Source organism: Oncorhynchus kisutch, linkage group LG9, assembly GCF_002021735.2.
Source record: "Oncorhynchus kisutch isolate 150728-3 linkage group LG9, Okis_V2, whole genome shotgun sequence".
Classification (NCBI taxonomy): domain Eukaryota; kingdom Metazoa; phylum Chordata; class Actinopteri; order Salmoniformes; family Salmonidae; genus Oncorhynchus; species Oncorhynchus kisutch.
Genome location: NC_034182.2, coordinates 17832552 through 17859058, shown reverse-complemented (window position 1 = coordinate 17859058; position 26507 = coordinate 17832552). Strand labels below are relative to the sequence as shown.

General features: G+C 41.4%; 1 protein-coding gene across 1 annotated transcript in view; it reads left to right on the top strand.

The window, feature by feature from the left end:
• The window catches only part of LOC109896835 (6-phosphofructo-2-kinase/fructose-2,6-bisphosphatase), a 50281-nt gene extending 24793 nt beyond the window's left edge, over window positions 1–25488 (top strand). Inside the window, exons 6-14 of the mRNA XM_031832040.1 lie at window positions 15196–15252; window positions 15480–15601; window positions 15829–16036; window positions 19175–19321; window positions 19437–19541; window positions 23104–23233; window positions 23462–23524; window positions 23645–23709; window positions 24027–25488. Coding sequence (XP_031687900.1) covers window positions 15196–15252; window positions 15480–15601; window positions 15829–16036; window positions 19175–19321; window positions 19437–19541; window positions 23104–23233; window positions 23462–23524; window positions 23645–23709; window positions 24027–24086 — 957 coding nt within the window. The 3' untranslated portion in view covers window positions 24087–25488. The remainder of the gene's footprint in view (window positions 1–15195; window positions 15253–15479; window positions 15602–15828; window positions 16037–19174; window positions 19322–19436; window positions 19542–23103; window positions 23234–23461; window positions 23525–23644; window positions 23710–24026) is intronic.
• Window positions 25489–26507: the final 1019 nt, after the last annotated feature.

Below are 26507 nucleotides of genomic sequence, written 5' to 3'. Positions count from 1 at the left end.
ACGGGAGGAGATGGCAGGACTTAGAGAACCGATCCACAATACCCAAAACCGTAGTGTTCCCCTGAGACGGGGGGAGATCGGTCAGAAAATCTACGGTAGGGTGTGAGCCCACTGAATCAGTTGGTTCCGGACACCAAGCGGAACGTACTTCCACCCACCCACTGAGGAGGCACGGGCTCAGCCCGTAACGCCCGCTCAATGTCCAAGTTCACCTCCCATACCACTGGTGCCATCAGCCTCGAGGAGGGAAGGATGGGAGTAGGCTCGGTGGACCGATCCTCCGTGTCATTAAGGGGGGACAGTGCGTCAGCCTTTACGTTCTGGGAGCCCGGTCTATATGACAGAGTAAACCGGATGCGCCAACGGGTGCGGGTGCACCAACGGGTGCATCCGTGAACTGTGCCTTCAACCTACTGAAGGCTCTGTCCGCCTCTGCTGACCACCGCAAACGCACCGGGCCCCCCTTCGGCAGTGAGGTAATGGGAGCCGCTACCTGGCCAAAACCCCGGATAAACCTCCGTAATTGGCAAAAACCAAAAACCGCTGCACCTCCTTTACCGTGGTCGGAGTCGGGCCAATTACGCACAGCCTTAATGCGGTCACACTCCATCACCACCCCCAAGGTGGAAATGCGATAACCCAGGAAGGAGACGTCTCGTTTGGAGAACACACACTTCTTAGCCTTGACGTATAGGTCATGCTCCAGCAGTCTACCAAGCACCTTGCTTACCAGAGACACATGCGCCGGGCGGGTGGCGGAAAAGATCAGAATGTCATCGATATAAACAACCACGCCCTGCAGGTCCCTGAGAATCTCGTCTACAAAGGATTGAAAGACGGCTGGGGCATTCTTTAACCCATACGGCATGACGAGGTACTCATAGTGGCCCGATGTGGTACTAAATGCGGTTTTCCACTCGTCTCCATCCCGAATACGCACCAGACTATACGCGCTCCTGAGATCCAGTTTTGTGAAGAACTGTGCTCCGTGAAATGATTCCACCGCTGTAGCGATGAGAGGTAGTGGGTAACTAAACCCCACTGTGATGGATTTAGACCTCTATAATCAATGCACAGACGCAAACCTCCCTCCTTTTTCTTCACAAAAAAGAAACTCGGAGACGGGTGAGATTGAGGGCCGAATGTACCCCTGTCCCAGAGACTCCGTAACATATGTCTCCATAGCCAACGTCTCCTCCTGAGACAATGGTTACACGTGACTCTTGGGAAGCGCAGCGTTTACCTGGAGATCTATTGCACAATCCCCTCCCGGTCGATGAGGTGGTAATTTAGTCGCTTTCTTTTTTACTGAAAGCGATTGCCAAATCGGCATATTCGGGGGTGATGCGCACCGTGGAACCCTGGTCTGGACTTTCCACCGACGTGGCACCGATGGAAACTCCCAGACACCTTCCAGAACACTCCTCTGACCACCCCTGGAGAACACCCTGTCTCCACGAAATCTTAGGATTGTGCCGAGCCAGCCAGGGAATCCCCAGCACCAGTGGAAACGCAGGCGAATCGTTAATAAAGATACTTATATGCTCCCTATGATTCCCCTGCGTCACCATGTCCAGTGGAACTGTGGCCTCCCTGACCAACCCTGACCCTAAAGCTGCACCTGAATCGACTAACGCCTTATGCTGGGAAGAGGGGAAAAAAATCAAGAAAAAAAATCAAGACAAACATGTGACCAACAGGGGGTTCTGGGTTCATATTTTAGAAGCTAAAATCACAATTCATCACATCATGAATAATTTCATATTCAAACATTTAAATTGAGAAACATTTCCATGTGAATCTGATAACTCTGATGTGTAGACTTTCCACTGTAGAGTTTATGTCATCTTATCATTGATGAGAATGTCTCAGATGATAACCGAACTGACATCATATTCATTAAGTACCACCGCATATGTTCAATTGTTCTGGTTACCAGAATATAGTTCAATACCCCCCACCAACTGATGTTCCCAGAATTTCTGTTAACTTGTTATGGTTGCAATCCCCCTATCGTGATAAGTGTCATCAACAACCGCTGAATAGCATGGCGCTACATACAATAAATATATTACTATATATTACTATAAATATTTATATTAATGAAATAACAAGTGCAATATAGGAAAACACAGTTTAGCCTTTTGTTAATCCACCTGTCGTGTCAGATTTTGAAATGATGCTTTACAGCGAAAGCAATCCAAGCGTTTGTGAAACATGTCAAATGTTTTTTATAATCAATCCTCAGGTTGTTTTTAAAATATACAATTGATAATATATCTACTGCAAATGTCTTTCACAGTAGGAGAGGTGAAAACAATGGCTGTCCAAATTCTGTTGCGCAAGCAAAACTCATGTGACCACTTGATGTGATGTTTTCGTTCTGGCTCATTTTTCTAAATAAAAGCCTAAAACTATGTCTGAAGACTGTTGACACCTTGAGGAAGCGATAGGAAAAGGAATCTGGTTCATATCCCTTTAAATCCAGCAAAGGGAGGCTATGGAACATGGAGTTTTCAAAATAGAAGCCACTTCCTGTTTTGATTTTCCTCAGGGTTTCGCCTGCAATATCAGTTCTGTTATACTCATAGACCATATTTTGACAGTTTTGGAAACTTTAGAGTGTTTCCTATCCAATACTAATAATAATATGCATATAATTAGCAACTGAGACTGTAGAGCTGGCCGTTTACAATGGGCATCTTTTCATCCAAGCTACTCAATTACTGCCCCTGCAGCCATATGAAGTTAACCAAGGGTTTTGCAAATGTAACCTCAGTAGGGTAGAGAGAGGAAAAAGGGGGGAAGAGGTATTTATGACTGTCATAAACCTATCCCCCAGGCCAACGTGTAACAGCTTTCTTCTATCTCCTCCTCGGACGAGGAGGTGTAGCAAGGATCGGCGTGGCTATTGCAATCCGTGTTTATTAAATAATAAAGAAACACGAACTTACAAAAACAATAAACGTAATGTGAAAACCGAAACAGCCCTATCTGGTGCAAACACAAAGACAGGAACAATCAGCCACAAAATACACAGTGAAACCCCGGCTACCTAAATATGGTTCCCAATCAGAGACAACGAGAATCACCTGACTCTGATTGAGAACCGCCTCAGGCAGCCAAACCTATGCTACACCCCTACTCAGCCGCAATCCCAATGCCTACAAAACCCCAATACGAAACACAACAAAATAAACCCATGTCACACCCTGGCCTGACCAAATATATAACGAAAACACAAAATACTATGACCAAGGCGTGACACAACGTCATGACAGCACTGAGGCGGTGTGCAATAGTAGGAAGACCTACTCACCAGCTCACCCTGCACTCTCAGTAAATAACATGAGTAAGTCGACCTCTCATAAGCTTCACAGTAAAGCCTTAAAAACTATCAGATATCCCAGAAAAGTGCTACAAAATAGCCCATATTAACATATCTAGCCTAAGAAACAAGGTCCAATGAAGTCAATAACTTGCTTGTAACAGATGATATTCATATTCTGACTATCTCTGAAACTCACCTAGATAATACCTTTGATGACAGTTGTAGAAATACATGGTTATAACATGTACCGAAAAGACAGAAATGCGGTGTTGCTATCTATATTCAGAACCACATTCCTGTAAAGCTTAGAGACGATCTAATGTTAAATACTGTGCTGCCCACTCAGGAAAAAAACTACAAACTATAAGCAGTTCCTGCATCCTGGATCAGGTTGTCAGTCAACCTACCAGGGTAGTTACAAACAGCACAGGAATTAAATCATCAACGTATTGATCAATGTATTGATCACATCTTTACTAACACTGCAGATATTTGCCTGAAAGCAGTATCCAAATCCATAGGAAGTTGTGATCACAAAATAATAGCCATATCTAGGAAAACCAAAGTTCCAAAGGCTGGGCCTAGTATAGTGTATAAGAAGTCAAACAAGAAGTTTTGTTGTGATTCATATGTTGATGATGTAAAGAATATTTGCTGGTCTGTGGTGTGTAATGAAGAGCAACCAGACGCTGCACTTGACGCATTTATGCAACTACTTACTAATAAGCTGTTTTTATTTATTTACTTTTCTGCTCTTTTGCACACCAATATCTCTACCTGTACATGACCATCTGATCATTTATCACTCCAGTGTTAATCTGCAAAATTGTAATTATTCGCCTACCTCCTCATGCCTTTTGCACACAATGTATATAGACTCCCCTTTTTTTCTACTGTGTTATTGACTTGTTAATTGTTTACTCCATGTGTAACTCTGTGTTGTCTGTTCACACTGCTATGCTTTATCTTGGCCAGGTCGCAGTTGCAAATGAGAACTTGTTCTCAACTAGCCTACCTGGTTAAATAAAGGTGAAATAAAAAAAATACAAAATAAGCACGCACCCATTAACTTCTTATGGTATAGGGGACGCTTGTGTCCCACTTGGCCAAAAGCTAGGGAAAATGCAGCGAGGCAAATTCAAATAAAATGAAATAAAAATCTAACTTTCATTAAATCACATATGTAAGATACTAAATTAAAGCTACACTCGTTGTGAATCCAGCCAACATGTCAGATTTTTAAAAGGCTTTTCGGCGAAAGCATAAGAGGCTATTATCTGATGATAGCACAACAGTAAACAAAGAGAGTAGCATATTTCAACCCTGCAGGCGCAACACAAAACGCAGAAATAAAATATAAAACATGCCTTACCTTTGACGAGCTTCTTTTGTTGGCACTCCAATATGTCCCATAAACATCACAATTGGTCCTTTTGTTCGATTAATTCTGTCCATATATATCCAAAATGTCCATTTTGTCACGATTCCGACCGAAGGTGGCTCCACTTCCCATTCGGGTGGCGCTCGGCGGTCGTCGTCCCCGGTCTTCTAGCTGCCACTGATTTCTTTCCTCCCCCTCCTTAGATGTTTATTGATAGCACCTGTTTTAAGTTTGTAAATAGTTGGGCTTTATTAGTCAGCCGGCCCACCCGTTTCTTTGTGCGGGATTGACTATTGTAACCCTGGTGTTGGTTAGAGACGAACGTGCTGTTGTATGTTAGTGTATAGTCCTGTTATATTTTCGTTCCCCATATCTGGGGCATTTTGTTTTAAGTACCCAGTGTTTAGTGGGTAGCCGTGTTTTCACCGTGTGTGCATTAAAAGAGCACTATACTGAACTCTCTGTTTCCCTGCGCCTGACTCCACATTCACGACACCCAGGACCTTACACATTTCTTTGGTGCGCAGAAACAGCTTCCAAATTTCGCAACGTCACTACATAATATCTCAAAAGTTGCCTTTAAACTTTGCCAAAACATTTCAAACTACTTTTGTAATACAACTTTAGGTATTTTGAAACGTTAATAATCGATCAAATTGAAGACGGGTCTGTCTGTTTTCAATAGAGGAAGCTACTTTTCAAGTCTTGCGCAACTCTCAACAGTGTTACCCATTTCCTAGATGGCCGTACTTCTTCATTACACAAAGGAATAAGTTCAACCAAATTCCAAAGACTGGTGACATCCAGTGGAAGCGGGAACTGAAAACAAGTGCCTAAGAAATATTGTTTCCCAATGAGAACTCACTGAACAGACAGAGACCTCAAAAAAAATCTGAACGGTTAGTCCTCTGGGTTTTGCCTGCTACATAAGTTCTGTTATAATCACAGACATGATTCAAACGGTTTTAGAAACTTCAGAGTGTTTTCTATCCAAATCTACTACTGCTATGCATATCTTATATTCTTGGCATGAGTAGCAGGAAGTTGAAATTGGACATGCTATTTATCCAAAAGTGAAAATGATGCCCCCTATACCTTAAGAAGTTTTAAGAAAATGACTGTAAAAACTGTTAAATACCCTTAGATTGATGAGGAATTGAAAACTTGTGTGTTTGAGAGGGATCAGGCAAAAGGTATGGCAATTAAGTCTGGCAGCCCAACTGATTGGCAAAGTACTGCACATTAAAACTTCTTAGGGATAGGGGGTAGCATTTTCACTTTTGGATAAATAGCGTGCACAATTTCAACTTCCTGCTACTCATTCCAGGAATATATTATATGCATATGATTAGTAGATGTGGATAGAAAACACTCTGAAGTTTCTAAAACTGTTTCAACCATGTCTGTGACTATAACAAAACTTATGTAGCAGGCAAAACCCCGAGGAATAACTGTTCAGATTTGTTGTTGTTTTTTGCCTCTGACTGTTCCCTAAGGTGTCTTTGCCAAGGGATATTTGATAGGACCCATTTTACAGTTCCTACGACTTCCACAGGATGTCACCAGTCTTTGGAATTTGGTTGAAGTTAATCATTGGTGCAACGAAGAAGAAGCATATCCTGGAACAACGTTACACTGTTGAGAGTTACGCAAGATGAAAAAGGTGCATGGTTTGTTTACAGATACAGATTGCCCCGTCTACAATTTAATCTTTTATTAACGTTTAAAAATACCAAAAGTTGTATTATAAAAGTAGTTTGAAATATTTTGGCAAAGTTTATAGGCAACTTTTGAAATGTTTTGTAGTGACGTTCTGTTTTGGCAAGCTGTTTTTTTCCGGAACAAACGTGCTTTATAAACGGACATTTTGGGTATACATGGACGGAATTAATCGGAAAAAAAGGAACAATTGTGATGTTTATGGGACATATTGGAGTGCCAACAAAGAAGCTCGTCAAAGGTAATGCATGTTTTATATTTTATTTCAGCGTTTTGTGTAGCGCCTGCTACGCTAGTTATTTTGTTTACTACTGGTTCAGATGGGTGCATACTAGCAGATAATAGCTTCTCATGCTTTCGCCGAAAAAGCATTTTTTAAATCTGACATGTTGGCTGGATTCACAACGAGTGTAGCTTTAATTTAGTATCTTGCATGTGTGATTTAATGAAAGTTGGAGTTGCTGCATTTCCCCAGGCAATTGGCCACTTGAGACACTAGCATCTCAATATCCTCAAGAGGTTTTAAGAAATCATGTGAGTAAACTAAAGACAAAAGAAGAAGAAAGTACACTATGAAACAAAGATAAATTATATAAAGAATGATAGTAAAAAGCTTTGGGGCACCTTAAAAACCTGTTATGGCAAGGCGATCCCCAAGGGGAACACCAACCCCCCCATTCAGCTGAAAAGGTGGTGCAGGGAATTAAAAAATATTCTTTAGAAATATTTAACTTTCACACATTAACCTCTAGCGACGAGCAATCCCGTATCTGGGAGCGTAATCATAGCCTCAAGCGCATTACCATAACGCAACGTTTCCTATTCACGAAAATCGCAAATGAAATGAAATAAATATATTCAAACACAAGCTTAACCTTTTGTTAACAACACCTGTCATCTCAGATTTTCAAAATATGCGTTACAGCCAACGCTAGACAAGCATTTGTGTAAGTTTAGCATGGCATAATGCTATGCTAGGCTGTGCTGGCAGCAGGCAACATTTTCACAAAAATAAGAAAAGCAACCAAATTAAATAATTTACCTTTGAAGAACTTCAGATGCTTTCACTCAGGAGACTCCCAGTTAGATAGCAAATGTTCCTTTTTTCCAAAAATAATATTTTTGTAGGCGAAATAGCTCTGTTTTGTTCATCACGTATGGCTAAGAAAAAGACCGGAAAATGCAGTCACTACAACGCCAAACTTTTTTCCAAATTAGCTCCATAATATTGACAGAAACATGGCAAACGTTGTTTAGAATCAATCCTCAAGGTGTTTTTCACATATCTTGTCATGTCTTGTCATATTATGTCTTGTTCCTGTTCTTTCTCTTCACTCTGTCTCCCTCTGCTGGTCGTATTAGGCTACCTTCTCTTTCTCTCCTCCTCCAGCTGTTCCTCATCTCCTCTAACTACCTCGTTCACCCTTTTCCCACCTGTTCCCTTTTTCCCTCTGATTAGGTCTCTATTTCTCTCTCTGTTCCTGCTTCTTTCTTTGTCAGATTCTCGTTTGAGTTTCTCATGCCAGAAACAAACTACCGTCTCGTTTGCTTCACCCTTGTCCCGTCCCGTCCTGTCGGAATCTGCCTGGCAAGTACATCCTGTACTCAGCTAACTGTCTTTTCGTTTGTACTGTGTCCAGTTCATCTGATGCTACGTGAGATCAGGTACCACTGTTCCTCAACGACCCGCGCCTACCCAGAGAGACCTGCAGCCTGTCGTCGCTAACCCAGCTGTTCTCCTCTGCTGCTAAGAAGGGGGCTCTTTTGTAATTATCAGAAGGACTTTTTGTTTCATTTGTCGCCCTCTCTGCGGGTTGTCTATTTTTTCATTATCTACATCTGAAGAGGATCTATGTCTTCCCTGTGTTTACATTAAAGGACTCTGTTTTTGTTAAACCGCTTTTGGGTCCTCACTCAAGTGCACAACATATCTATTCAATAACATATCCGTCATGGCAGTTGGTTTCTCATCAGAAGCAAACTGAAAAATACTGCAGCTGGAGATTACGCAATAATTGCAACGGAGGACACCAACCTGGTAGATGTAGTCTCTTATGGTCAATCTTCCAATGATATGCCTACAAATACATCACAATGCTGTCGACACCTTGGGGAAGCGACAGAAAGCCTAAGCTCATTCGTGGCCCATTCACAGCCATATAAGGAGTCATTGGCATGAAGCGGTTTGAAAAAATGCGGCACTTCCTGATTGGATTTTTATCTGGGTTTCGCCTGTAACATCAGTTCTGTGGCACTCACAGACAATATCTTCTTTGCAGTTTTGGAAATGTCAGTGTTTTCTTTCCAAAGCTGTCAATTATATGCATAGTCGAGCATCTTTTCGTGACAGAATATATTGTTTAAAACGGGAACGTTTTTCATCCCAAAATTTAAATAGCGCCCCCTATATCCAAGAAGTTAACAAGTCCAATACCTCAAATGAAAGATAAACATCTTGTTCATCTACCCATCATGTTCCAATTTTTTTAATTTTTTACAGCACAACATATATTTATGTTAGACCATCACCAATTCAAAGGAAAAACGCAGCCATTTTTTCCAGCCAAAGACACAACATATATTTATGTTAGACCACCACCAATTCAAAGGAAAAACGCAGCCATTTTTTCCAGCCAAAGATAGAGTCACAAAAGCAGGATTAGAGATAAAATGAATCACTAACCTTTTGAAAATCTTCATCAGATGACACTCATATGACATGTTACACAATACATTTATGTTTTGTTCGATAATATGCATATTTATATCCACAAATCTCAGTTTACATGGACGCCATGTTCAGAAATGCCTCCAAAATATCCGGAGGAATTATAGAAAGCTACGCCAGATAACAGAAATACTCATCATAAACTTTGACTAAAGATACATGTTCTACATATAATTAAAGATACACTGGTTCTTAATGCAACCGCTGTGTTTTTAAAAGGTACGGAAAAAAGCCTACCATGCAATCATCTGAGACAGCGCTCAGACGTAAAAGTATTTCTCCGCCATGTTGGAGTCAACAGAAATAAGAAATTACATCATAAATATTCCCTTACCTTTGATGATCTTTCATCAGAATGCAGTGCAAGGAGTCCTAGTTCCACAATAAATCGTTGTTTTGTTCCATAATGTCCAATACTAGTGTCCAATTAGCTGCATTTGCTACCACTTTCAGCTCACGTGCCCAAAAACTGACGCTGGTCCAGGACAACTCGCACAAAAACTTCAAAAATATATATTCCAGGTCGAATAAACTGGTCAAACTAAGTAGAGAATCAATCTTCAGGATGTTATTTTCATGTATATCCAATAACGTTCCGACCGGATCATACATTTTCAGCTGCAGCCAAATGGAACGACTGTGGCACTCACAGTTTTTCGAAATTCTTTCGAATTTTGTGTCAATTACACACGTATAAGAACTGTATCAACTTACTTCAGTCGTATTTTATTATCATAATTATTAGTGTTTATTTTTTTACTTGTGCATAAGGCACATGTTTTGTCGATTTGCAATAAGATTTCATAGGAAGTCAAAAGTCACTTTTTTTGGGGGGCCAAATGCCATAAGAAATTTGACATGCTCAAAAATCCTGCAGAAATGCTGGATTGATTAGTTGATTTCATCATATCCATTTGGTGATGTTTTTTTCACTATAGAATCATATTGCAAATGCACGTGCATTTGCAATATGTTTCAATGGGTATTTACCATCACAAATTTGTCATGCTCAAAAATCTTGCAGAATTGCAAAATTGACTTACCTTATGAACACAGGATGGCCGGGCAGTGATAGTTGTTCCCTTCCATCACTCGTTGTGTTGATTTCATCATGTCCATTTGGTGATGTTTTTTTCACTATTGAATCATGTTGCAAATGCACGTGCATTTGCAATATGGTTCAATGGGCATTTACCATCACAAATTTGTCATGCTCAAAAATCCTGCAGAAATGCAACATTGACTGGCCTGATGAACACAGGATGGCCGGGCATTGATAGTGGGTCTTGTCCATCGCTTGTTGTGTTGATTTCATTATGTCCATTTGTTTATGTTTTCTCACTTTTGCAAAGTCACTGTGCATTTGCAATATGGTTCAATGGGCATGTACCATCACAAATTTGGCATGCTATAAAAAATCCTGCAGGAATGTGAAATTGACTGGCCCGATGAACTTGGGATTGTTGGGCAGTGATTCTGGTTCATCTCAATCGCTTGTTAGGGTTGATTTCAGAATGTCACTTTGGTGATGGTACCTCACTGTTTAAACATATTGGAAATGGACAAGAATCACCAGCAAGTCACCGTCCATCAGTCAATTAGATATCATTCTGACACCAAACTGATACAAATTGACACCAAACCCACTTTTTCCAACTCATTTAGTAGCCAACTATCACATACTTCAGAGCTGGCCCAAAATTCACAACACCTTCGGTTCAAACCATAAAAAAAAACGTTAAACACGTAGTTACGTTCTAGCTGCAGGTCCAGTTCTGATATTATGTGTAGGCCTAGCTGAGGCGACCCCGAATCCCAAGTTTCGGCTTGATAGGTCATTTGGTGTCCGAGCAAGACCCTAATTGGTGCGGAAAATCCACTTTTTTCCATGACTTGCTACGGGGTCCTTGAATGAGCTATCAGACAGAAACGTTGGGGTCCGTCTATATGGGCTGAGACGGTTGCAATGCACCTAGTCTTGCGACTCTGGCACATTTCTAAATGTCGTCATTTTCGTGATGCAAAAATGAATTGAAGTCATTGCAAATGTACGAGGCTGTTTCTCGGTCCGAAAACCTTCTAGAGCCACGTAACTCACCACGCACTATCGACCTGAGGTCTAGAACAGGTTTCTAAAGTTTCAGAACTCTAGGTCTGACGGTTCTTTAAAAGTTCCAACAAGGTTAACTAATGCAGGCGGTGTATGTCTCTACGCACCCGAATACGTCCCTCCTTCCAAGTTGTATGTGTGATTTAGTTTTCCTTTGAAATTTTATGGGAAAAATGACTGATTTACAGTTCATGGGGGTTGCCTAATCACATATGAAGTTTTGGAAAGATCTGACTTTTTTAACCCCTAAAAACAGCCCCTGAGACACCAATTATGGCACTTCCGGTTGGCACAGGAAGCTATAAATAAACTCATATCCTGATTGGGGTTTGCCTTTACAGAATCCTGAGTTTTAAGTCTTTACGTTAAGAACTGAGTTATTTACAGAGGGTTTAGTGAGTGTGTGTTGTTTCAGAAAATCATAGAAAATCACAGAAATCTCACAGAGCTCCGCAGCACACTTTAAAAAGATTTGTATGAACACCCTGCAACTGGATTTGTAACTGTTTAAAAAAAACACCTATCTTTGAACATCACCAATTTGTCATTGTACGATTTCTCTTAAATGATGATATGGCTGGTTCTTTTTTTATTGACACCGGAGGCTCCTTGACTTTTGACGTGAAGCGGAACAATTATTTCTCTCTTTTCATTTTGGACCTTTAATCCCAGAGAAATGGCCATAACTCAAAAACCGTTGAGGCCTAGACGCCATCTTGTTCGGGGCCAACTGCCCATTATGCCAAACCTACGCTCACCAAGTTTCAGCTTCGAAATATTTTCCGTTTTGGAGATAAGGTCACGTCGTGATTCGTGATGTTTTGTACAATTGCAATATGATTGCTTATGCCCACTTGTGGGATTTTCCATGACAGTGGAAACTTTTTTTAGAACATTCATTGTGTCATCTATCCAAATATACTAATAATATGCATATCTTATCTTCTGGGGATGAGTAGCAGGCAGTTGAATTTGGGCATGCTTTTCATCCAAAATTCCAAATGCTGCCCCCTATCCTAGAGAAGTTAAATAATGGATGAGCCGTGGCTGCCTTCCAAGCAATGGGAACCTCCCCAGAGAGGCGAGACAGGTTGAAAAGGTCAGAGATAGGTTTGGCGATGATATAGGGACAGCAACCTTAAAGAAGAAAGGGGCTAAACCATCTGACCCAGAAGTTCTTTTAGGGTCAAGTTTAAGGAGCTCCTCTAGTACCTCGGACTCAGTGACCACCTACAGGGAGAAACTTTGTAGTCGAGGAGGGGAAAAAGAGGGAGGAAAATCGTGACTAGTCACATTAGAAGGGGTTGGAGATGAGGAAATATTGGATGGCCGAGCAGGCATGGCTGAGTCAAATAGGAATCCTGACTTAACCTCTCTGAACTACCGATACCGGATCCGGCAGCGTCAGGCTCATTACCATAACGCAACGTTAACGCAAATGAAATGAAATAAATATGCCTGCTCTCAAGCTTAGCCTTTTCTTAACAACACTGTCATCTCAGATTTTCAAAATATGCTTTTGAACCATAGAAAATCAATCATTTGTGTAAGAGTGTTGATGGCTAGCTTAGCATTTAGCGTAGCATTTAGCACATAACATTTTCACAAAAACCAGCAAAGGAATCAAATAAAATTATTTACCTTTGAAGAACTTCAGATGTTTCAATGAGGAGACTCTCAGTGACATAGCAGATGTCCAGTTTTTCCTGAAAGATTCTTTGTGTAGGACAAATCGCTCCGTTTTGTTACTACACATTTGGCTACCGAAACGAACCGAAAATTCAGTCACCAAAACGTCGAACTTTTTTCCGAATTAACTCCATAATATCGACCGAAACATGGCAAACGTTGTTTGAATCAATTCTCAAGGTGTTTTTTCACATATCTCTTCATATGCCGTTCGTGGAAGCATGGTTTTTCTCAGAATCCCATGGAAAAATACCAGCAGCTGAGTTTTGCGCACCAATTTCCACGCAGGACACCGTGCGGACACTTGGAAAATGTAGTCTCTTATGGTCAATCTTCCAATGATATGCCTGCAAATACATCACAATGCTCCAGACCCCTTGGGGAAACGATAGAAAGGGTAGGCTCATTCCTGTCGCATTCACAGCCATATAAGGAGATGATGCAAATCGGAGCCTCAGAAATCCTGTTCATTTCCTGGTTGCAGAAACATCTTGGTTTCGCCTGTAGCATGAGTTCTGGGGCACTCACAGTGAAAATCTTTGCAGTTCTGGAAACGTCAGAGTGTCTTCTTTCCAAAGCTATCAATTCCATGCATAGTCGAGCATCTTTTTGTGACAAAATATTGCTTAAAACGGGAACGTCTTTTTATCCAAAAATGAAATAGCGCCCCCCTAAGCTTAAGAGGTTTGAAGTGGTGATTAAAGAGCTCAGCCATGTGCTTCTTGTCAGTAACAACCACATCATCAACTTTATTAAGGTACATGAGCAGCTGTGAGGAGGAGTGTTTATTCTCCAGGTCTTTAACTTTTTATGGATCACTGGGATGCTACCGTCCCAACTGGCCAACATCCGGGGAAATTGCGGAGCGCGAAATTCAAATGACAGAAATCGTAATATTAAACATTCATGAAAATACAACTGTCACACATCATTTAAAAGCTTAGCTTCTTGTTAATTCAGCCGCGTTGTCAAATTTCAAAAAGGCTTTTATGGAGAAAGCACACCATGCGATTATCTGAGGACAGCGCCCTGCACACAAAAGCATTAGAAGCAGAGGTGTCACAAAAGTAAGAAATAACGATAAAATAATAATCTACAGAGAAGAATGGGAGAAATTCCCCAAATACAGGTGTGCCAAGCTTGTAGCGTTATACCCAAGAAGACTCAAGGCTGTAATCGCTGCCAAAGGTGTTTCAACAAAGTACTGAGTAAAGGGTTTCAATAGTTATGTAAATGTAATATTTCAGGTTTTATTTTTAAGGTATTTTCAAAAATGTCTAGAAACCTGTTTTTGCTTTGTCATTATGGGTATTGTGTGTAGATTAATGAGGGGGAAAATCAATTTAATACATTTTAGAATTAGGCTGTAACGTAACAAAATATGGAAAAAGTCAAGGGGTCTGAATACTTTCCGAATGTACTGTACAACACCTCTATGCTTATGAGCACATGCAGTACGATAGCTAGATTACAAGCCTGTTGATAGTATTGTAGGGGCTAATTACAGAGGTCCTCTTGTAGCTACTGATTAACTTAGCATATCTTGGAGCTTACAGTCACTTTTCAGAGCTGCCACATGTGAAAGGCTCCAGGAACCCAAATTAATTGGGTGGATCCCATCCTCCTTAAAAAAATTTTTTTTTTTTTATTTAACCTTTATTTAACCAGGCAAGTCAGTTAAGAACACATTCTTATTTTCAATGACGGCCTGGGAACAGTGGGTTAACTGCCTGTTAACCCACTGTTCAGGGGCAGAACGACAGATTTGTCGTTCTGTGTTTTGTTTCCAAAAGGTATTGAAATTGTCAACAAAAGCTGCAATATTCAAGTAGCCAGCTGTGAAGAGAAATCCTGCGTCCAGTGCCACGATTCAGAGAGGAAACAGGGCCAGATATCATGGGCCTTTTATTAGTGTCTAGCAGAGAATCAGCTCTTTAAAATCCAGATTCAACTGTTCTGAGCTGCGCTTCATAGTGTTTTAAAACCCACATGGACTACAATTAGAATCGATTTCCATGGCCTGGCATGGAACATTCGTGAGCAGCTTAGTAGTGTAATTCACTCGAGCTCCGGGATAAAACAGTATTTTTGCACCAGGAACAGTGAAATGCTTTTTCAAAGAGCAGCTCAAAATCACGTCTGTAGCTGTGTGTAAAATCAATAGCTTAATCTGTGTGGAAATGTGTGTCATTGTCCATCTCTCCAATCAATTTTTTTCTCCCTCTCTCCTTCCACAGGTCTTCTTCATAGAGTCGTTGTGTGACGACCCAGAGATCATTGCTGAGAATATCAAAGTATGTTTCTGTTTCTATTAAGTGTACTAATCTCGCCTGTGAGTGTGTGTCTGTCTGTACTGATCTCTCGTGTGTGTGTGTGTGTGTGTGTGTGTGTGTGTGTGTGTGTGTGTGTGTGTGTGTGTGTGTGTGTGTGTGTGTGTGTGTGTGTGTGTGTGTGTGTGTGTGTGTGTGTGTGTGTGTGTGTGTGTGTGTGTGTGTGTGTGTGTGTGTGTGTGTGTGTAAAGCAAGTGAAGCTGAGCAGTCCAGACTACGCGGGTTGTGATAAAGAGGAGGCGGTCGCTGACTTCCTCAAGAGGATTGAGTGTTACAAAGTTACATACATATCCCTGAACGATGAGAAGGACAGGTAACACACACACATACACACACAGGACTCTGACACTTCTCTCCCACTCCTCTTTCTCTCCTCTCTCTCCTCCCCACTAAGAGTTTGTCGTATGTTAAGATCTTCAACATAGGCAGCAGGAATCTAGTGGATTGGGTAAAGGAATTTAACATCTCTCTCCCTGTTCCCCCCCTGCCCCATTTATTTTTCTCCCTCCTCCCCCTCCCATTCTCTCTCCCCTCTTCTAGGAGTCTGTCATATATAAAGATCTTTAATGTTGGCAGCAGGTATCTGGTGAACCGTGTGCAGGACCACATCCAGAGTCGTATTGTTTATTACCTGATGAACATACATGTAGCGCCGCGGTTCATCTACCTGACCCGCCACGGAGAGAGTGAACTCAACCTTGTGGGACGCATTGGAGGAGACTCTGGCCTGTCCCCACGCGGTAACAAGGTAGGAGACTGGTCTGTCCCCAGGAGGAACCCAGGTAGGAGGCTGGTCTGTAAACAAGGTAGAGTCTGAGGTCGGTCCCTAGGAGGAAACCGGGTAGGAAACTGGTCTGTCCTCAGTAGGAAACAAGGCCAGATATTCTGGTCTGTCCCCAGGAGGAAACAAGGTAAGAGACTGGTCTGTAAACAAGGTGGGAGTCTGGGGTCGGTCCCTAAGAGGAAACCGGGTAGGAGACTGATCTGTTCCCAGAAGGAAACAAGGCCAGAGACTCGGGTCTGTCCCCAAGGAGGAAACAAGACAGGAGACTGGTCTATCCACAGAAAGCAAGCTAGAGCAAGATAGAGAAAGCAAGATAGTAGACTGGGGTTGGTCCCCTTGAGGAAAAAGGTAGGGCAGTGGTCTGTCTCTAGGAGGGAAAAAGGTAGGATACAAGTAAGGGTCTTGTCTGTAGGCCCTGCATTGAAGATCAAAATTAGCTAAAGAAATTTGTGATAAATAAAAAAGTATACCAGTTTCATTTAACTTCCAAAAAATGGACAGCTGTGCCATATAGATTGCATCATAGCTGGGAAGACATTTTTGATGTACCGATTACATGGTACATGGTTTATGAACCCGATACACAAAACAATGCTGGATTCAAAGAGTTTTTCAATTTAAATGAACCAATGGCATGTTATATTTCAGGGGGATACCACCATCCCAGCTCTGCAGATTTTGCTGCGAAGAGACAGAATTATTAGATCATTTGTTTTGGTACTGTCCATATGTGGCTTGTTTTTGGTCAAAGGCTCAGGAATGGCTGAAGAGTTGCAACATTTACCTGGAGCGAATCTGCAAAGATCATTGGGCGATTTAAAAAATCATAGTCAATCGATCAATAATATAATTAAAAAATATATAATTTATTTAGAATCAGTAGAATCTTTGAGACTAGAAAGGTTCAGAACTTTTGTGAAACAGCACAGTTGAAAAATATGGCAAATATAAATCAAAACTGGATGGTGTTCAGAAATAGATGGGAGACGAGAGGAGCTGAAGGATGGGACTAAAATCAAGCAAAAGATAACTATTGTAACATATATACTGTGTCCGTAAAATGTTTATAGTATGTATTAAGCTGGAAGTAGAAGCCTAACCCGGAACCAAACCGGCTGCGCGTGAGCACCATCGTGTGAAATCGTGCATACCACGGGGGACACATCATGACACGCAGGTTAAAATATTGAAACAAACTCTGGACCAATTATATTAATTTGGGGACAGGTTGAAAAGCATTAAACATTGATGGCAATTTAGCGTGCACTTGCTTGCTAATTTGTCCTATTTAACTAGATTGCTGTTGCTTGCTATTTTGTCCTGGGAAATAAACATGAGTTCTTATTTTACCTGAAATGCACAACGTCCTCTACTCCACAAATTAATCCACACATAAAACAGTCAACTGAATCTTTTCTAGTCATCTCTCATCCCTCCAGGCTTATTTTCTCTTGACTTTAAATTGCGATTGGCAACTTTCATAAATGAGGTGCATTACCGCCACGGACCTCATTCATCTTCAGTCACCTACGTGGGTAAAACCAATAAGGAGATGTTGGCTACCTGCTTCTATAAATCAATGAGGAGATGGGAGAGGCAGGACTTGCAGCGCGATCCGCTTCAGAAATAGAACTGACTTCTATTTTAGCCCTTGGCAACGCAGACATTCGTTGGCACGCGCGAGCAGTGTGGGTGCAATAATTGATCAATATAGATTTCAAAATTTATTTTGCAATGCTCACGCACGCAACACGAGTGGTGTAGTCAGCCTGTAAGTAATTGTTGTCCATTAGTTTACTCCAAATAGGGGAGGGATGGTAGGGTTAAGGGAAAATAATTAAGGAAAAAAAAATATATATATATTTTTTTAAGTTTATATATATAATTACAAGCTGATCTACCCCCTAAGATTTTTTAAAAGTAGGATACTGGCCTGTCCCTAGGAGGAAACAAGGTAAGAGATTGGGGTGTGTGTAGTTTGCCAGTGCTCTAGGAGGGTACATGCCAGTGTATCAAAGTCTAAAGGTTGTGTGTGTGTGTGTGTGTGTGTGTGTGTGTGTGTGTGTGTGTGTGTGTGTGTGTGTGTGTGTGTGTGTGTGTGTGTGTGTGTGTGTGTGTGTGTGTGTGTGTGTGTGTGTGTGTGTGTAGTTTGTTAGTGCTCTAGGACAGGATTTCCCAACCCTTTCCTCTGGCTCCCTCAGACGTTCCACATTTTTGTTTTAACCCTAAACTGGCACACTTGAGGAAGGGGAGGACCATCCCCTTTTCATACAATTGTTTTATTGATACACTTAAGTGTATCCTTTTTAGATAAAGCTACACTAAATATATTCACATGTCACCAAATAATTGATTAAAAAAACAGTTTTGCCGGGGCGGTAGCGTAGCGTAACCACTGTTAGAGCGTTGGACTAGTAACCGGATGGTTGCGAGTTCAAACCCCCGAGCTGACAAGGTACAAATCTGTCGTTCTGCCCCTGAACAGGCAGTTAACCCACTGTTCCCAGGCCGTCATTGAAAATAAGAATGTGTTCTTAACTGACTTGCCTGGTTAAATAAAGGTTAAAAAAAAAAAAAAATGAAGTTCTACTGTACAGTAGCCTCAACAGCACTCTGTTGGGTAGCACCATTGTATAGCCAGAGGACAGCTAGTTTCTGTCCTCCTCTGGGTACATTGACTTCAATACAAAACTGAAGAAGCTCATGTTTCTCACCCCCTTCCATAGACTTACACAATAATTCTGACAACATCCGGAGGACGTCGATTCAAAGTCAAATAGGGGGTGAACATATTGCTTATTTTTGTCCTGTTTCACACATGTACAAATGTGTAAACGATAAAAGTGTGTGGTGTGAACTGGAAATGTGTTTTTTAAATATCCCACTCACCCTGAGACACCCTTAGAGAATGGGGTCACAGTATGAATCAGCAATTGCTGGCGACTCTGGAGCAATTAGAGCTAAGTGCCTTGCTCAAGGGCAGATCGACAGATTTTTTATCTAGACAGATTTTTCACCTTTTAGGGTTAAAACAAAAATGCCTGGGGTGGCCCGCGTAACCAGTGAATCAGAGATCTAAAGTGTGTGCGTGCGTGTGTGTAGTTTGCCAGTGCTCTAGGAGGGTACATACGTAGCCAGTGTATCAGAGATTTGAAGGTGTGGACCAGCCACATGAAGAGAACCATCCAGACAGCTGAGGGTCTGGGAGTCCCCTACGAACAGTGGAAGGCCCTCAACGAGATAGACGCAGTAAGTGTGTGCGTGTGTTTAGTGTGTGTTTAGTGTGTGTGTGTGTACCTCTCTTCTTTCCTGTTTGTCAGGAGGGGGTGGGGTGTATGTGTAACCTCTCTGTCCTGCATGTCAGGGTGTGTGTGAGGAGATGACCTATGAGGAGATCCAAGACCACTACCCAGAAGAGTTTGCACTGAGAGACCAAAACAAGTACCGTTACCGCTACCCCAAGGGAGAGGTGAGGAGTGAGAGTATAATGTTTGTATACTATGTGTATGCTGTGTGTGTGTACAATGTGTATACTGTGTATAGTAATGTGGATACCGTGTTTGGACCTCTTGGCGTAACTGTTAAAAATGTTGGCTTGACAGTAGCTGGATCCAGGTTTGACTCCCAGTCGGGACTACCTCCCGAATATGGTACAATAAACTTCCATTGTCGGTTTCGTTGATACTGACTCTAATTGACAACATTTTAGCTCTAACTCCTGAGTCCATTGAAAAGGATCAGCTTGAGCAAGGTAAGGTGTAGAATCACTGATCCACAAAGAATATCCCCAGCAAAATACACATTCACAATCAGACATTGATTGATTGTTTGGAGACAGTTTATGTCAATTAAAGAACATTTCCTGAGATATTCTACCTGCAGCAACACCAGTGGATAATGCTGGAAATAAAAGCAAAGTGCCCTAATTGTGAAAGTGTTCCACATTGGATGCTTGCCCTGTGCATCCCACAGCTGTGTCAATTTGGCTGGATGTCCTTTAGGTGATACACACAGGAATCTGGTGACTGTGAAGAATCCAGCAACAATGCAGTTCTTGACACAAACTGGTGGCACCTACCACCTTGCCCCATTCATAGACATGTTTTTTGTTTTTCACATTCACCCTTTGAATGGCACACATACACATTCCATGTCTCAATTGCCTCAAGCTTAAAAATCCTTCATTATTAACCTTTTTCCTCCCCTTAATTGAGTGGATTTAATAAATAAGGGATCAAAGTTTTCCCCTGGATTCACCTGGTCAGTCTATGTCATGGAAAGAGCAGATATTCTTAATGATTTGTAGACTCAGTGTATATAATGTATGTTTTTCAGTCCTATTTGTATTTACTATGGATCCCCCAATAGCTGTTGCCAAAGCAGTGAAATAGGCTACTTTCTCATGTGAATTAATGAGGAGCACACCTCAATTGAAACTGTTGTTAGAAAATCAAGTTGAAACAGCCCATGTTTGAGGCCAGCGCGTGTTAACTGTTCTGTTGAGTCACAATCACATTTTGGAACTGTGAGTGGATTCTAACACCATGCACATAGAAAAACTCACGCTGTGGCGACAGTTAGATATATTTGGAACTCACGCATGAAGAGGTTAAGCACCTCTGTGTTGTGTTAGACAGGTAACTCTTTATCCACAATATAGCTGGGGGTGTAAAGCCATAAAACATATGTTTTTCCAGCAGCAGACTATGATCGATAATTTCAAAAGCCACGCTGAAATCTAACAAAACAGCCCCCTATCATCAATTTCTCTCAGCCAATCATCAGTCATTTGTGTAAATGCTGTGCTTGTTGAATGTCCTTCCCTATAAGCGTGCTAAAAGTCTGTTGTCAATTTGTTTACTGTAATATAGCATTGTATGGTCAAACACGATCAAGGGTTGGAAACAGGCTGATTAGTCGGCTATTTGAGCTAGTAAAGGGGGTTTAACTATTCTTATGTAGGGGAATGACTTTTGCTTCCTTCTAACCCTGAGGGTGCACAGTTTCTAGTCAGCTTAAATTGAAGATATGGAAAATAGGAGTGGCAATATTATCCTCAGTAATATTCTAACCAAGTTGTAGGACAACAATCCTTTTTTTACCTCTTCCACACTCACTTTACGGAATTCAAAATTTACAATGCTTGTCTTTCATAATTTGTTCGGATATACTTGGCTGTGTAGTGTCAGTGTTTGAGGCCTTGGTGCAGTGCTTGGAACCAATGACCATAGGGTTAGGGTGTATTGTGTGTAGATACAATGTCTGTATAATCAGACCACTTCACTTTTTCCACATTTTGGAACATTACAGCTGTATTCTAAAAAAATTGTGCAAATGTAAAACATTCAACACCTTCAACAAGCTCATCATTAAGCTTGAGGCCCTGGGTCTGAACCCCGCCCTATGCAACTGGGTCCTGGACATCCTGACGGGCCGCACCCAGGTGATGAAGGTAGGAAACAACACCTCCACTTGCTGATCCTCAACACTGAGGCCCCACAAGGATGCCCCCTCTGTACTCCCTGTTCACCCATGATTGCGTGGCCACTCACACCTCCAACTCAATCATCAAGTTTTCAGACGACACAAAAATATGCCTAATTACCAACAATGACGAGACAGTCTACAGGGAGGAGGTGAGGACCCTGGGAGTGTGGTGCCAGGAAAAAAACCTCTTTCCCAATGTCAACTAAACAAAGGAGCTTATCGTGGACTTCAGGAAACAGCAGAAGGAGCACCCCCCTATCCACATCAACAGCACCACAGTGGAGAGGGTAGAAAGCTTCAAGTTCCTCAGCGTACACATCACTGACAAACTGAAATGGTCCACCCACACAGACGTGTGGTGAAGAAGGCACAACAGTGCCTCTTTTGGCTTGGCACCTAAAACCCTCACAAACTTTTACAGATGCACAATTGAGAGCATCCTGTCGGGCTGTATCACCGCCTGGTATGGCAACTGCACTGCCCGCAACGACAGGGCTCTCCAGAGGGTGGTGTGATCTGCCCGACGCATCACCGGGGTCAAACTACCTGCCCTCCTGGACACCTGCAGCACCCGATGTCACAGGAAAGCCAAAAAGATCATCAAGGACAACACCACCTGAGCCACACTGCCTGTTCACATCGCTATCATCCGGAAGGCGAGGTCAGTACAGGTGCATCAAAGCTGGGACCGAGAAGTTGTTTTTGCAGTCTCTATCTCAAGGCCATCAGACTGTTAAATAGCTATCGCTAGCACATTAGAGGCTGCTGCCCTATAGACTTGAAATCACTGGCTACTTTTAATAATGTTTACATATTTTGCATTACTTATCTAATATATATATATGTATGTGTGTATACTGTATCTATCCTATTCTACTGTATCTTAGTCTATGCCACTCTGATATTGCTCGTCCAAATATTTATATATTCTTAATTCCATTCCTTTATTTTATATTTGTGTGTATTGTTGTGTAATTGTTAGATTATACAGCACTGTTGGAGCTACAAACACAAGCATTTTGCTACACCTGCAATAACATCTGCTAAACACGTGTATGTGACAAATAATATTTGATTTGATTTGAACTTTGTGGCAACAGTTTTGGAATTGCCCTTTCCTGTTTCAGCATGACAATGCCCACGTGCACAAAGCAATCGCCCAATATCAGTGCCAATATCAGAAGCAAGTCACTACAGCAATGTTCCAACATCTAGTGAAAAGCCTTCCCAAAAGAGTGGAGGCTGTTATAGCAGCAAAGGGTGGACCAACTCCATATTAATGCCCATGATTTTGAAATGAGATGTTAGACAAGCAGGTGTCCACATACTTTTGGCCATGTAGTGTATAATGTATGTATAATGTGTGTATCGTGAGCGTGTGTGTGCAATGTTCATATATAATACGTGTATATTATGTGTGTGTTTGTGTGTGTGTGTGTGTGTGTGTGTGTGTGTGTGTGTGTGTGTGTGTGTGTGTGTGTGTGTGTGTGTGTGTGTGTGTGTGTGTGTGTGTGTGTGTGTGTGTGTGTGTGTGTGTGTGTCAGTCGTATGAGGACCTGGTGCAACGTCTGGAGCCGGTGATCATGGAACTAGAGAGACAGGAGAATGTTCTGGTGGTGTGCCACCAGGCTGTCATGCGCTGTCTGCTAGCTTACTTCCTTGATAAGAGTGCAGGTAAGACGGTCTAACCACAATCCCATAGGCTCTGACACTACACTACTACTATACTATATACCACTATCACACAGCTTGGGAACCTTTGGAACTCTGTCAATGTTGAAATTATCCATCTGTCAGTCAGAAGAAATGTTTGAGTTCTGTATCCCCATCTATCTCTCTCTCCTCTTTCTCCACTCCCCTCTTAACTTTCTCCACTCTTCTCCCATCTCTCTCCCCCTCCAGCGGAGTTGCCATATCTGAAGTGTCCTCTCCACACGGTGCTAAAACTCACCCCAGTTGCTTACGGTCGGTCTCTTTCTCTCTCTTTCTCTCCCTATGAATATTTAAGTAGAAATATTTAACAATGATAATGTTAATTGATGTACTAATCAGCTGTAGTCCTGGGGTCTCTATTATTTTTCTCAGGTTGTGAGGTTGAGTCCATCTTCCTCAACATTGAAGCAGTCAACACACACAGAGACAAACCAGTGGTGAGCCAACACACGTGCACACACTACATATAAAGTTCCCATTTCCAAATCCAACCCTTGTACCGCCTCATATGTACTAAAAGCGTCTAGCAGCAACCTACTCCTGGCTTAACAGCCTTGAACTGTCAGAAAATCTCATTTGTGGATCATACTTAAGCCCCTCTGGTTGTCAGGAGAGCCAATGCAGTGACGTCCCCAAACCAAGCCCTACCTCGAACAAAATCCAGCAGAACCTCACCAAACGTAGTTTGCAGGTACACACACACAAACACACACACACATCATCACACCTTCTCTTTCTCTCCGTCTGTCTTCAGAATGTTGACGTGGACAGAGAACCAGAGGAGGCACTACTGACAGTCCCAGACCACATATAGAGGAGGAGAGGAGAGGATGAGAGAGGGTCGACTGATGGTCCCAGACGACATCTGGAGGAGGAGAGGAGAGCTACGATATTGCGACACAATACAGGGAGAACCAATGAAGAGACACCATTGCCGTAGAGACTGAAGTGAAGCAATAAGAGAGACTGCCATGAAATGGAGTTTACAGGACCCGACTACATGAACCCTACACTATAATTCTCTGTGTAAACGGTGCTAGAAAACAATGCAACATCTCTCTCAGTGGAACCCTGTTAGTGACAGTAGAATGAAGTGAATTCAATCATTTGTCTGTCTGTGTGTTAGGATCGTGTAGTCTGTCTGTGTGTTAGGATCATGTGTCTGTGTATTAGGATCATGTGTCTACCAGCAGGGTAGCCTAGTGGTTAGAGCGTTGGACTAGTAACTGGAAGGTTGCAAGTTCAAACCCCCTAGCTGACAAGGTACAAATCTGTCGTTCTGCCCCTGAACAGGCAATTAACCCACTGTTCCTAGGCCATCATTGAAAATAAGAATTTGTTCTTAACTGACTTCCCTAGTTAAATAAAGATAAAATAAATAAATCTATGTTAGGATCATGTTGTCCAGGACTTCACAAACTTGGTCCTCAAGACCCCAAGGGGTGCACATTTTGGTTTTTGCCCTAAACAGCTGATTCAAATAATCGACTAATTATCAAGCTTTGATCATTTGAATCAGTGTTAGGGCAAAAAACAAAATGTGCACCCCTTGGGGTCCTGAGGACCAAGTTTGGGAAACGCTGATGTAGTCTATCAGGATAATCAGTCTGTCTATGTGTTAGGATCGTGTAGTCTGCATGTGTGTTAGATTCATCTAGTCTAACCATCATCATCATACACTGGTTTAATTCTGCGCTCTGGTCTGGTCCATATTTCCATGCGTGTCCATGTGTGTTGTTAGCATGTAGTGTGTGTTGTTTGCAAGTGGTGTGTCATGTAAAAGGTGTGACTGATTGAGGCTGGGATTCATTCTGAGGTGCGTTGTAGAGCGCTTGACATATAAAGATCATTTCTGATTACCTTTCATTTAGAAATCTGCAGTGTTTACCATCAATGTGATTTCCGCGGTATGTGCAAAATTGCCTTTAAAATGGTGCGTCGTGGACAGCGCTCCCCTTACGGAAAAAACACATGAACTCACATGTGACATTGCATATGTGAAATTGTGTCACATGTGATAATGTGGATTTTCACATCAAATCAAATTTTGTTGGTCACATACACAGATTTTATTGTGGGTGTAGTGAAATGCTTGTGTTGCCAGCTCAAACAGTGCAGTAATATCAAACAATTCACAACAACACACACAAATCTAAAAGAATGGAATTTATAAATATTAGGAGGAGCAATGTTGGAGTCCGGAGTGTGTGTGTACTGTATATACAGTGGGGCAAAAAAAGTATTTAGTCAGCCACCAATTGTGCAAGTTCTCCGGTCTGTCACACCCTCATCTGTTTCACTTGTCTTTGTGCTTTGTGCTTTTTTTTGGTTACTACGTGATTCCATATGTGTTATTTCAAAGTTGTGATGTCTTCACAATTATTCTACATTGTAGAAGATAGTAAAAATAACAGTCAAAAGTTTTGACAGGCTTAGTGTAAAAATTATGCCTTTCAAAGTAAAATATTCTGAAATATATTTGACACCTGGGTTTTCACATGTGCAAATGTTGTCACATGTGTAGTGTCATGGTATCACATGTTGAAATTTTTCCGTAAACAAGGTCTAAATAATGTTTGATAAACTCTGTAAGTGCAATTTTTTGCAGAACTGTTTAATCTAGATGATAAGAACACTGTGGACAATTTTCAGCAAGTTGCAACGTTGAAATTCAGAAAAAAAAAACACATTTCCATAAACAAGGTCTAAATCATGTTTGATGCACTAAGGATGTACATTTTTTTTTGGTCTGTTTAAACAAGATGATAGGAACACTGTGGAACATTTTCTACAAGTTGCAACATTGAAATTCAGAAATAAAAACTTTTCCATAAACAAGGTCTAAATCATGTTTGATGCACTCAGGATGTAAAAAATAAAACTGGTTCTGTTTTAACTAGATGAAAGGAACACTGTGGACAATTTTCAGAAAGTTGCAACATCTAAATTCAGAAATTACCACTTTTCCATAAACAAGGTCTAAATCATTTTTGATGCACTCAGGATGTAATTGTTTTTGTTCTGTTTAAACTAGATCATAGGAACACTGTGGACAATTTTCAGCAAGTTGCAACATTGAAATACCGAAATAACCACTTTTCCATGAACAAGGACTAAATCATGTTTGATGAACTCAGGAAGTAAAAAAATGTTCTGTTTAAACTAGATGAAAGGAACACTGTGGACAATTTTCTGCAAGTTGCAAAATTGAAATTCCGAAATAAACACTTTTCCA